This window comes from Hoplias malabaricus, chromosome 3 (assembly GCF_029633855.1).
Source record: "Hoplias malabaricus isolate fHopMal1 chromosome 3, fHopMal1.hap1, whole genome shotgun sequence".
NCBI classification, from domain to species: Eukaryota; Metazoa; Chordata; class Actinopteri; order Characiformes; family Erythrinidae; genus Hoplias; species Hoplias malabaricus.
The window spans coordinates 19134209-19146683 of NC_089802.1; the positions used below are offsets into that span (position 1 = coordinate 19134209).

The window sequence follows — 12475 nt, forward strand, 5'->3', positions numbered from 1 at the left end:
TTACTCATTGTGTGGTGTTGTTTTTTGGGACTGAACACAGCTCCATGGACATGTTCAGGCATGTTCAAGTAGAGTTTTTTCATTCCTTGTTGCACCGTCAACCACTTGTTGTGTCAGCCACAGATCAAAGAAGAGTTTGAAACTCTTCAAAAGACCATGTTGTAATTGTACGAGCTGCTGAGTTGGAACTTTTGTTGGATGTCTGCCTTTTGTTGTGACTGTGTTTTTCTGGCCAATGAGAGCTCTACAAGGTTTACACGTCATGTGTTAATCCCTAATCAGGTCGCTTTAAACCAGCAGTGTTCAGGTATGAAGTGCCAAATTTTACTAATAGAAAACCAAAAAAGCAAAGAGCTGAGTTGAGTGGAGTAGGTACCATGCAGGGGAAAAAGCACCAAAAATATGCAGATGTGTGTTTTGTGGCTAAATCATCTCCCCTGATATGTGTATATTAGGAGACTTACACTTTGGTTGAACATGTCTGTCTCATGGCGAAGCGTTGTGTACTGACGGAGATGTTTCCTGATCATTTCCACACGTTCCACCTCCAGTCTTTCTAGCTCCTACAAAACAAAGACAAAATGTGTAAAGATAACCATTATTCTGAGTCCTTATGATGTGTTAGCTGATCACATTATCCAATTTATGATATTTAAACCTAAGGTAATGGTCTTACCAGACTTGTTGTGACCATCTCTTCAAACCATTTCGACTGAGACTGGTTATACAGATCAACACATCGCATCAGATCATCCCCTGCAATTAAAAATACATTCATGTGTATTGCTGTAATAGACCAATTAAACTTAGAGCTCAGTGTCTGGGGTCCTCTGGGTTAAGCCACAAACTAGAAACAGAGACAGACCTTAAACGCAAAGCTAAATTAAAAAATAAACATAAAGACAATCCAAATTAACCTAGCTAACCTGAAAGGTTAAAAAGGAAACTCAAAATGTTCTCTTACAACTAGAGAGTAAGGGGTTACACTGTAGTGGGCCGAAACAAACAAATGGGAGTTGCGACTCCAGTGCTAAACAACAAACCTGGTAAACAAAGTCAATTTTCCCTAAGAACAAAACCCTGCAGTGTTAGAAAGCAGAGGAAGAGGTGGAACATTCCAGAGGATTACTAAGGAGACAGGCTCCTGGAGATAAGGTCTGGAAAAAGCTAGAGGACAGTGAGATCCAGGAGTCAAGTCAAAAGGCTTAATAAATCACCAGCTTAGCATTGTGTCAGCACTCTGAAAACAAAACTGAGGTCTCTGAGGGTCTCTGATTATGTACCGAAGCTCTGTACCTCCCTCTGGTGGCTGAGGGTGGCGTGAAGTAGGTAAAGATTGATTTAAACACATTGTTACCAACTGTATAATGAGAGCAAACCCTTACTGTAAGTAACGAGCGACCTTAAGTTGTGCACACACTGCTCGTAGAAGCTTTACAGACAGACAGGAAAAGTAATCGGACTCTCTTAAGCAGCTACACATGGATACGTTCTCAATAGCAGCTGTCAGTTAGGGGTGCTTAAAGGAACACTATGTAAGATTTGGTATTTTTGCTCCTGGCCTCCTCCTACAGTTGCAGAGTGTTATTCACTTTTACAGCACTGTCCTGAAATCAAGGAGGAGGGGATGGGGGAGCGGGGGAGTTTTCTACCCTCCTCCAAATGTTACACAATGCAGTTTCTGAAGTGCTGAACACAGAGTAGCAACAACAGAGATTAAGTTCTCCCTATTACAGCTCAGTAAATCATCATAATGATCTTAAAGCTTTAATGTTATTGTAAAAATACTACCTTGTGTTATTTTACATCCTCCAGACACTTGATTGTGGTTCAGTGAAACCACTAGAGTTATGGAGCACCATCCAATCCTTTTTGGAATTAGTTGGAGTGTAATCTATGATCCAGAATTCAGTAGCTGAACTCAATAATGCTCTCATGATCAAATGTAAATATTTCCAGGGGAGCAGAAGCTATTACAGCAAACATTGTGTTAAAGGCAGCATTCAAAATTTTAATATTATATATATAATATATATTATATCTTTATAAATGTTTATAAATTTGTGTTTCCTCACCATTTGCTAGCTTTCTCTGGTCTAATGTGTTTACAAAGCGTCAGTCTCGGTAAAGGTTTAAAAAAGTGGGTAATATTGTATTATTTTTAATAAAAATGAATTAATAAACGTGGAACTAACTTATTGCATGAAAGTAAACACAGAATGAACATGCTACAATACAAAAGCACTACAATTCAAATAGAGAATATATCTTAGAGACAAGTTAACTTTAGCCACATACAAACACATGCCGTTTTTTTCCCTCCAACATAACATTCAACCTTAAAAAACGTGGAGCTTTGAATGTAAACAAACTAGACAGAGCAGCAGTTCCCCAGAATTGTCGATGTCGTTTTTAATACAAATGAATACATTCCACAAAACAGTCATTTTGATTTAGCCAGACTGCGATGGATTGCCAGGAGGGTCTGGACCCACCACAACCCTGAAACTCGATTGGAAGTTGAGAAGTGCCCAATAGGAATGTCGCTCAGCTCTTTTCCTAGTGGCCAGGCTTGACTTTGGTTAAACAGAGAACTTTTGCTTATTGGCATAGATCCTGGCCAAGTAAATGACTATCTTTGTGCTACACACCGTTCATGTCCCACACCTGGTTCCTGTCCCAAGCACAACACAAAAATCACCATTTTATATCAAACCCATTTGAAATTACTTTGCTAGCATTAAACTGATTTTATAGGCTGAAGTTGGAAAAGATCTGTGGAATTCCCCTTCAGAATCATCTACTAATAATGACCATTTGTTGCCACTAGAGACCGCCATAAAACAACGCTTTGGTTCATGAAAACCGACACTAAACTGATCACGTCCCCCAAATACTCCTCATTGCGGAACCAGAAATCCACTTCAGAATTCCAGCTTCGCCCACATCCAACTCCTTCTTCATGGGAGGTTAGGGTCAGGGTTAGGGTTAGGTTGTACTGGGAGGAGTCCATTTTAGTCTAATCCAATGAAAACATAATGAAGGAGGAGCTGGATCTTATCCAACTCCTCCCTATGGATTTCTGGTTCTGCAGAGCCGGATCTGTCTTCTTTAAGCCTCCTTTCACCTGAATGGAAGGTTTATTGTTTAATGGATCCAGTAAATTATCTTTTTTCTCTTGGCCAGCGTGTCAGATATGACCAATTGGGACTACAAATCTCTTCCTGTCTTTCACTTCCCCCTTTCTTTATTTCTCCTACGTTTACTTCCTTATTTGTAAGTAATTCAGTATTTTCTGGATAATGCAATATCCCGTCACAAAAAAAAAATGTGTTGTTGCACATACAAATGCAGGGAATGACAATGACCAATCCAGGTAAACATTTAAAATGATAAATTTCCATCCATCCATCCATTCATTATCTGTAAGCGCTTATCCAGTTCAGTGTCATGGTGGTTCCAGAGCCTACCTGGAATCATTGGGCACAAGGCGGGAATACACCCTGGAGGGGGTGCCAGTCCTTCACAGGGCAACACACACACTCACACACACACCTACGGACACTTTACCTAAGGAACCTACGGAGTTGCCAATCCACCTACCAACGTGTGTCTTTTGGGACTGTGGGAGGAAGTCCCTGGAGGAAACCCACGCGGACACGGGGAGAACACACCAACTCCTCACAGACAGTCACCTGGAGCGGGAATCGAACCCACAACCTGTAGGTCCCTGGAGCTGTGTGATTGTGACACTACCTGCTACGCTGCCCTAAATGTCTATCAATAATGTTTAATTTAAAAAGATTAAAAGTGGAGATTGTCCTTAAAGTACACTTTAATTTCTACATAAGGAAAAATAACAGCAAATTGAATTATAGTTTTTTTTTTCTGTTGGCTATTTTCTCCACTTTCACTTCCAATTGTTATTTATCAATTTCTGAATGCTTGGTTGATACTACGTCCATTTTTGCAATCAGCTGCATTAATTTAAAGGAGCACTACGTAAGGTTTGTGGCTGTGGCTGACCCTACTGTAATTGATTTTTACACCACCACTTTACTACATCCTCCCAAGTTACATAGTACAGTTTCTGCTGTGCTGAGCCCTGAGTAGCAATGACAGAGGCTCTATTAGTGCTTAGTGAAGCATCAAAATTACTTTAAAGCTGTAATTTTGAGGTAAAAATATTACATAGTGTTCCTTGGTCAGACAGGAAACAGAATTTTGACACACCAGGCACATGATAATGTTGAAATCTCACCTTGATTTTGAGATAACATATACATTTTTAAATACTGTGGTATACAGTTATGCCACCCAACCCTATTCTGGACCTGAATTTGCCCACTCTATTCCCTCTTGACACCTGGCTTCTGATGGCTGAGGTATCTCCGGACAATAGTGCAGATGCTTAAATGTATATTTCAGACAGGAGCGATATTTAAACTTCAGACATATTTTAAACTGAAAAAAATCATGATCTTTAAAATACAAAACAAAAAGCCAGACCGGTTGTTGTTGGTTTCACACAGAAACTAAAGAACATATTTAGACCCAAGGCTTGCAAAAGTGCTGGTAATTCAGGTTCACACTGACCTGCCTGTGTGGATTTCCTGCGGGCTTTCTTGATGTCCTCCTCAATCTTAGTGTTCAGTTTGATCTCCAGCTGTTGTGTCTTCACCTCCAGGTCTTTCTGCCGGTCTGCAAGTGCTTTACGTGCCTTTCAGGCCACAAGGAGCGACAAGAGTTACTTTTAGTATATATATTTATTTTTTCTGAGTATTATTTCACATATACTCATCCCGTAATGCATTGTTTCAAATTACAGCTCTCTCCCTCTCTCTCAATACCCACCGATTTTCATTGCTTTCCTATATTTTACATTGAAGGTCTTTTTCGGTCTCAGCTTCTAGAATGACAGCACTGAAATTAGATCAGTTTGTCAGTGCTGGTTTGTTTATGGCTCTAGCTCTTCAATCCCAAACGACTGCGTTCTCCATCTCAAGGTCATGTGTGAGGGGCACGGCCACGTGATTATTTATAGAGCTTTGAAACTCTCCAGGGCCAGGAAATGGTCTAGTGCTTTGAGAAACAATGTGGAGCTTTAATAATGTATGAGAAGGATTCATGAAATCCTAGAAAAGCTAAATGGGCCGGACCTAAATCCTCAGTCTTGTGTGTAGGAGATATGAACATGTTCACATGTTCCTGTATTACATAAACCTCACTAATGAAGCACAAGGCTGAGCACAGTACTGCCACAGAAACACAATAGTACCTTCTCCGCAGCAGTGTATCGACTAGCAAGCTGCTTCCTGAGGTCAGCGATGTGGTGGTCAAACTTCTTCATGTCCTTCTTAAAGTTATCTCGAAACACAAGGAGGGGTTTCTCCACCTCACTTTGCAGCTGGGAAGCAGAAAAGGAGTTATATGTTTAAATATGGAATAAAGAAGGGATAAAGAATGAAGCTATTGACATTATAATATTGTATGAATTTAGGTGTGAGATGGTTCCCGTACACAATTATAGATTCATCTCAAACCACATATAAAAACAAATTTAGCAGGTAATAATGCCTAAAACCCAATATTTGTTATTGACTTTGGGTTACATAACACATTTGAGTCACATCCCCCTAACAGCAATACAATTGTACAATTAATGGCTAACAGTGGCTTGTGTAACAGGGCCCTCAGTAGCTAGTGCATGAACACTTCTGCGCTATTATCTTCCAGGATCCATAATATGACTCTGCATTCTCCTCCAAACAGCTGCGCAAAACCCTCTCCTCATTAAAGATAAGCTTCCACAAGTTGAATGCAGCATATTATTTTATACCCAATATACACAAGGACTGCATGTTATAGATGCACACTGACATGCCAAAAGTTATGAAATACCAGGATGTGTGTGGATTATTAAGTGGTATTACCTCAGGGGATGACTTTGGAATGACCACACCTATGTGGCGTTACCTTGTGAAGTTAAACGCTGAGCAGAGTGCTCATGGCGAGATGAACTATCCGAATCTGAACGAGGAATTATAATGGGGCCAGATGGATGGGACAATCCATTTCGGAAGCTGTTTTTTGATATTCCTTGATCCACAGTGATATGTGTGTACTGGCATTATCACACACAGTGGACAGAGCAGTAGCTGCCCATGGGTGCTCGATGGTTGTGACCAGCATTGTCGGGCTAGAAATATTCATGCAAACAGACAAGTGACTCAGTCAGTGCAGCATTCTTTATCTTCCATGAGATATAGGAGCAGAAGGCCCACTGCCTCTGTTTCCACCAAGACACTGGACACAACACCTCATCTGGGCTTGTGAGGTCACTAACTGGATCCTGGAGGACTGGAACATGATCCAATGGGTCACGGTACCAATTGTTTTGGGCTGCATTTGAGTGTTCCTGTGTGGCACAGACTCCATAAATCCGTGGACCACCCAGGAACTCTGGTGGGATTTCTACTCCCGTGTGTGGTACGGTGTATGCCTTCTATGGCGTATTAACCAGTACCTAACACTGTGGATCGAGGAATTTTAATTGCCTGCAGAACTTCCGAAACTGTATGTTCAATACAGTTGGCACACAGTATCATGCCTCGTTCGAACTCCAAAAATTCAAGTCTCCTTGCAATGAACACTCCTTGCCAGTGTTCATCTTCACTCACAAGGTAGCACTTCTCAAATGATACAGGTGTGGCCTACCCAGGTCCTTCAATTTGTATATTGCTATTCCTTGACTTTTTGTATGCACGTGTTTTGTATTATATGTTTAGAAATTGTGTAGTAGTGGAAAGTAGTAGTAAAAGAAACTACCTTAGAAGAGAACTTGAGATGAACTTCAGCTTCATCTGCCAAGCTTTTCTTCAGCTGAGCCCAGGCATCTCCAAGTGTGCTGAGGACAGATAAGGACCAGCCATGATTTTTGCACAGTGGACATATTAGTCCTTTTAAACCTAAGCCATTCACCACCAAACCTTAAGGGTTCCAACTGACCTGTCAAACTTCATCAAATGTACACTTGAAAAATGTTCAGAAGCATACATCACACTGGATTAATTATGAAAAATAAATAAATAAAAAAACTGTTCAGATATAATGCATGGTATTGCACATACTTCTGTAACCCATATTTGGCACTTGAAATGCCTTTGTCTATATCACAACTGCATAAATGGCAAACTGCTGTCTTTACAAGTCATTATGAATTCTGTTTGAGAAATTTAAAAGCTTCAGATATTAACATATTCTTATTTGTTAGTCTTTTACAGTGGAACATTTCCATCATTCTTAAGGGAGAGTGTCAAACATCACCAGGCAGAGAATGTGCAAGGGTAAACCTTTACTGCCTCATTCCAGGCATTCACTGAATATTTTTCTCAAAGCCTGAGCCAATAGGACCCCCAAGGCGTCAGTGAAAGCACTCCTCTTGCTACAGCGCGCTGATTCAAAGGAGGGCTTTGAATGTGAAGCGTGTGGAATTTACTTTTGTAACACATTCCTTAGGCTTTCTATACAGAACTGGCCTTCAGGAGAGCAAGCTCCATGAGGACCATGAGTGCGACAGCTACCAAAAAGATCAACTATCAGAAACTATATATATATATAATTCTGCACCTTCATCTTCATTCTTCAGTACGTGTGGCTCTACGAATATGCAATTATTCCCCACATCTATCTCCACTTATCCCCTCCATCACTCGATTTCAGTTTGAAAGCCCTGGCCCACAATCTCACAGGGTTGGTTCCTTAGGTTTAAGATATAAGTGCCATACATTTGAGATTGTATAGCACTGACTGCTTATTTCACTCAGTATGGGTAATCAACATATAAACACCACCACACAGACGCGTTAAAAAAAGTTCAAACTTTATGTTCACAGGAGCACTTTATATATATTATATAAATTATACACTGACAGTGGGTGTGGCTTAAACTAGAAATGAGTGGGGAGTGATGGAATGGGTGTATTTACTGCCAACAGATTATAGGCTAATCAAGATGCCCTGACATTAATAACATGCCTGAAAAAAGTTATTAAATAAATAAATCAGCTTTTGTATCAAGAACGCTGATGAAATTAACTTCTTAAATTACGAATATTAATACTGAATGACACAGAAGGATTCACCTCAGTTGTGACGATTTAACGTGGGTTTATCTCTGCTGACGGCATAGGTTCTGAAATTATGCCTGTGCTGTGTTTCAAAGACAGCACGATTGGTCAGAGAGGTGGCGAAAGGTCACTGCCTGCAGTCCTGCAACAATGCCGTCTACATCCCCACTGCACAAATAGCAAATTCAGGAAAAACAAGAGGTTCTGAGCATGGCTGCAGGAACCAACCAGGAGAACAATGGCCACCACAAGTCACAACAAAACCCGGGTTGAGAGGCAGAATAATGAGAGCATTGTGGCGCCTGTCTGTAAAAGAAAGTGGGCGGACCACTACAGCATGATCTACATTCTGGATGAAACAGTTAGGCCTCTTTATCGAACTGGTGTGGCAGCTGAAAGTGCAAGATGCAGTTGTGCTCTGTGACAACTTAAGATTTTATGACAGAGTAAGTGCTTGAAAATTGAAGGTGAAATAAACTGGGCTTGTAGAGTGAAAAAAACAAATAGACAAAAAATAAATAAATAAAAAAACACATAATAATAAAAAAAAAAAATTAAAAAAAGCACACACACACACACACACATACATACATATATATATCTCCTTCCATCCTTCTGCAGTCTGGAGTTAAGTCCTATTCTGAAATCTGACTGGCCACAACACGGGCAAATATTCATAAACGGGTGATACATTCCTCCATGTCTTGATTCTTGTCAATGTAAAAGTAATTCATGGCTCCATTATGTCTCCAAAATAGGTGCTGTAATGCCATATAACCATTATATCCTCTCTAACATCATATATTTCAGATGCATGTATGCAATGTAGATTGTATGCAATGTAGTGTTTAAAACAGTGAATTTAATATGTGTATTCAAAGGGAAAAACTATAATTAGACCCTCGGGAATCTTGTAATGGATTCAAATAGAGCAAGAGCAAGAAGGTTCTATAATTAGATCCTTCAAGTATATCGTAGTGCATTTTTGAATGCAATTTTTTTTAGAGTTCAAGGAGCCCTGAATACCCAGGCAATGGTCCCTTCAAAAGGAAAGCATTCTTATGTTCCATTCTGAAGTAAGACTTTACATCAAACCCTCCAGAGGTTACTGTGTGTCAGACTGCATGCTTGATAAGATGCCATGGTCAGGAGCCAGTATAAAGGAAAACCCTTTCACTTATCCCCCAAAACCTGCTGTAACTGAACACTTACCCTTCCTCCTGAGATGCTAGAGAGATCTGTGAGAGCTTCAGCAGATTCTTGGCATACTCTTCCTCAATCTTGATTCTAAAGAGATCAAAGAAAAACTGTGTCAGTCTGGAGAGAAATCAAATATCAATTAGGTCTAACGTAGTTGATAAGCCAAGACTAGTTTGACGTTTGGCACTTAATTCTTTGAACATTCATTATAAATAATCACAAACGTGCCATAAATGTTAAGTGGTCTCAAAGAGACTTGCTTAGGAATTTTCAGACAGTAGCACTATGCTGTAAGGAAGTGTTCATAAGGCACATAAACAACAACAAATGCTGATTGCAACAGGCATATTCTATCACAAAGGCTAATTCTGTCAACTTTGTTGTCAAGTTTAGATAAGACATATCACATCACACTCTAAGCGCGCTTGCTGGATCACTCCAAAGTGGAGGGCAGGAGCTATTGCAGGGAGGGCACAGCAAGGCAAATGAGTGATGTTTGAGCACGGAGTTGAGAACTGTGTGTGGTGTTGGGAGGCATCCCTGGTTTAAATGATATTTTATACATTTTGCTGATCTCCTTATTCTTCCAAGTTCATCAGCTAAAAATCTGGGGGGGTCATCATTGACTCAAATCATTTGATCAGCACATAGATAACAATACAAAAGCAGCTTTCCTACATCTTTGTAACATCTCTAAATTAAAGAATGCCTCATCCTTGCCAAATGTGGAAAAATTAATACATGCTTTTATTACATTGAGATTAGATTATTGCAGTGCGCTACTGTCTGGATGCTCCAGCAGAAACTTGAGTAAACTCCAGCTAATTCAAAACGCTGCAACCAGGGTTCTCACTAAAACTAGAAAATTTGATGATATCAGCCCAGTTTTATCAGCCATTCACTGACTTCCAGGTAAAATCTGAATTGATTCTTTTACTGACCTATAAAGCCCTGCATGGTCTCACCCCTGAATACCTGCGAGACCTCATCACACACTATGAACCACCACGATAACTTAGATCAAAGAACACCAGCCTCTTACTAGTTCCCAAAATTCATAAGATTTCAGCTGGGTAAAGGAAAACTGCTAATTTCATTTGTGGTCAAACTGTTTCTTTAAAGTGCCTTACATCACCATGGGACTTATATTCCGCTAATGTTCTCTCAGTGGCAAATTTAGGCACATCTGCTGTGTCCAGAAATTCACATGCAAAAGGTCATTTCCTGTTCTGCTTGTATGCTAACACCCTCCCCCTAAACTGCCCAAGGGAAAATGGTACTATGCTTGACCCCTTACGTCACATTCCAACTAAGGGATTTTGAGAACACTTTCCCAGACCCCGTGTGTCAGCTGCAGGCCAGAGTAGTGTACAACAAAAAACAGATAATGCTAAATAAACACTCTTTAAAAAAAAAAAAAAAAAAAAACACATGAAATTTCAAGGCAATCCGTTCAGACTCAGACCAGCGCTTATGGCTTGACCCTGATAGACATCTTTTTTAGAATAAAGTGGGTTTCCTCCGGGTGATTGTCTGTGAGGAGTTTGTGTGTTCTCCCCGTGTCTGCGTGGGTTTCCTCTCACAGTCCAAAAACACATGTTGGTAGGTGACACCTAATTGGCGACTCAAAAGTGTCCGTAGGTGTGAGTGTGTGTTCTCCTGTGAAGGACTGACGACCCCTCCAGGGTGTGATCCCACCTTGCGCCCAGTGATTCCATGTAGGCTCTGGACCCACCGCAACCCTGAACTGGATAAGCGGTTATGAATTTCCAGCTCAAATATGCTTAAGTAGATGGGGTCCTCATTTTAAATAGAGTTTGCTGTCACAGCTGGCAGACAAAAGAGCTTAAAGTAGGACTTATTAAATAAATTGCATAACACTGTCCACTCAGCAGGAAGTTTTCTCATTTCTGAAAACTCTGAAAATACTGCCCTAGAAAATTACTTGTTTTCTGCAATGCGTTTGCACAACATTAAAGTGCACCATTAAAGCAATAGGGGAAACCATGTCAAGTTGTTACTGTGTGGTTTTCATGGCAACAAAAGAAGAGAACTATAAAACAGTTACACAACTTCACTTTTTTTCTTCTTTTTTTTTTTTAAACAGAGAATCCTGCTAAGGGGCAGAAGTTGTTGTACGTGCCAGCAGAAACAGCTTGAATGTGTCAAGAAATAGTGTCACTGATACAAGCATGGAATGTGACCACAGTTGATATCCAGTGGTGGACAATGTACACAAACCATGTACTTGAGTTAAAGTAAAGATACTAAATCCTTGATATCCTCGTTGTAGATCTCCACTTGAGTACATTTGAAGGTAAATCCTTTTGTACTTTTACTCAAGTATCAAAAGTAAAAGTACCATGATTTATTATGGTTCTAATGTCCTATTATCATTTTTGTAACAAGACTCATGCATAATCAATGCATTGTAGGTGAAAAGACTCACTCTTGGTTCACAGGCCTTTTAACAGAATGTCATTAATTAGTCTGTCACTGAAATGGCCAAAGATTAATTACAGTGCATGATATATCAACAATCACATACACTCAATGTCTTACCCCTCTACAACAATGGAGTCCGCTGTCTCCTGAGTATTAAGCCCAATTTATGATTCTGTGTCAATCCTCCACCGTAGGGCACACATCAAACTAAATCCTAAACCGTAGCCTGACTCTACTGAAATATAACTAACTACGCGTCTCAATGATGCAGACCGCAAAGACTGTGATTGGTACTCCGTCAGAAAAAATGGATCAAGCTGAACTGAGGAAGTCCAAAAATACAAACTTCTTCGCACTACAGTGACTGCAGACAGCAGCAAATTCACCACCAGAGATCTGCTCAGACATTAGCCTGGATGTCACATAATGAATAAAAAGATTAAATAAAGGAAAAATAAATAAATAAAAAACTCGCAACAAGGATCAGGAACACATGGGAAACATGTGCCTATCCTCCTCCAAATATGCAGTTGCTGCAGTGCTGAGCCAAGATTAGCTTTGACAGACACTCTCCTATTTACAGCTCAGTGAAGCATCACAGTAATTCTGAAGCTGTAATTTTACAGTAAAAACTATTGCATAGAGTTCCTTTAAGCTATTATATGAATGAATAGTAGTCACTGCTAACTCTAACTAAATGG

General features: G+C 40.0%; 1 protein-coding gene across 1 annotated transcript in view; it reads right to left on the bottom strand.

The window, feature by feature from the left end:
* LOC136690754 (growth arrest-specific protein 7-like) overlaps nucleotides 1-12475 on the bottom strand; it is a 55696-nt gene that overhangs the window by 3100 nt on the left and 40121 nt on the right. Inside the window, exons 8-13 of the mRNA XM_066662716.1 lie at nucleotides 9342-9416; nucleotides 6829-6907; nucleotides 5279-5407; nucleotides 4597-4720; nucleotides 677-756; nucleotides 465-563 (exon numbers count right to left, since the gene is read on the bottom strand). Of these exons, the coding sequence (XP_066518813.1) occupies nucleotides 465-563; nucleotides 677-756; nucleotides 4597-4720; nucleotides 5279-5407; nucleotides 6829-6907; nucleotides 9342-9416 (586 nt within the window). The remainder of the gene's footprint in view (nucleotides 1-464; nucleotides 564-676; nucleotides 757-4596; nucleotides 4721-5278; nucleotides 5408-6828; nucleotides 6908-9341; nucleotides 9417-12475) is intronic.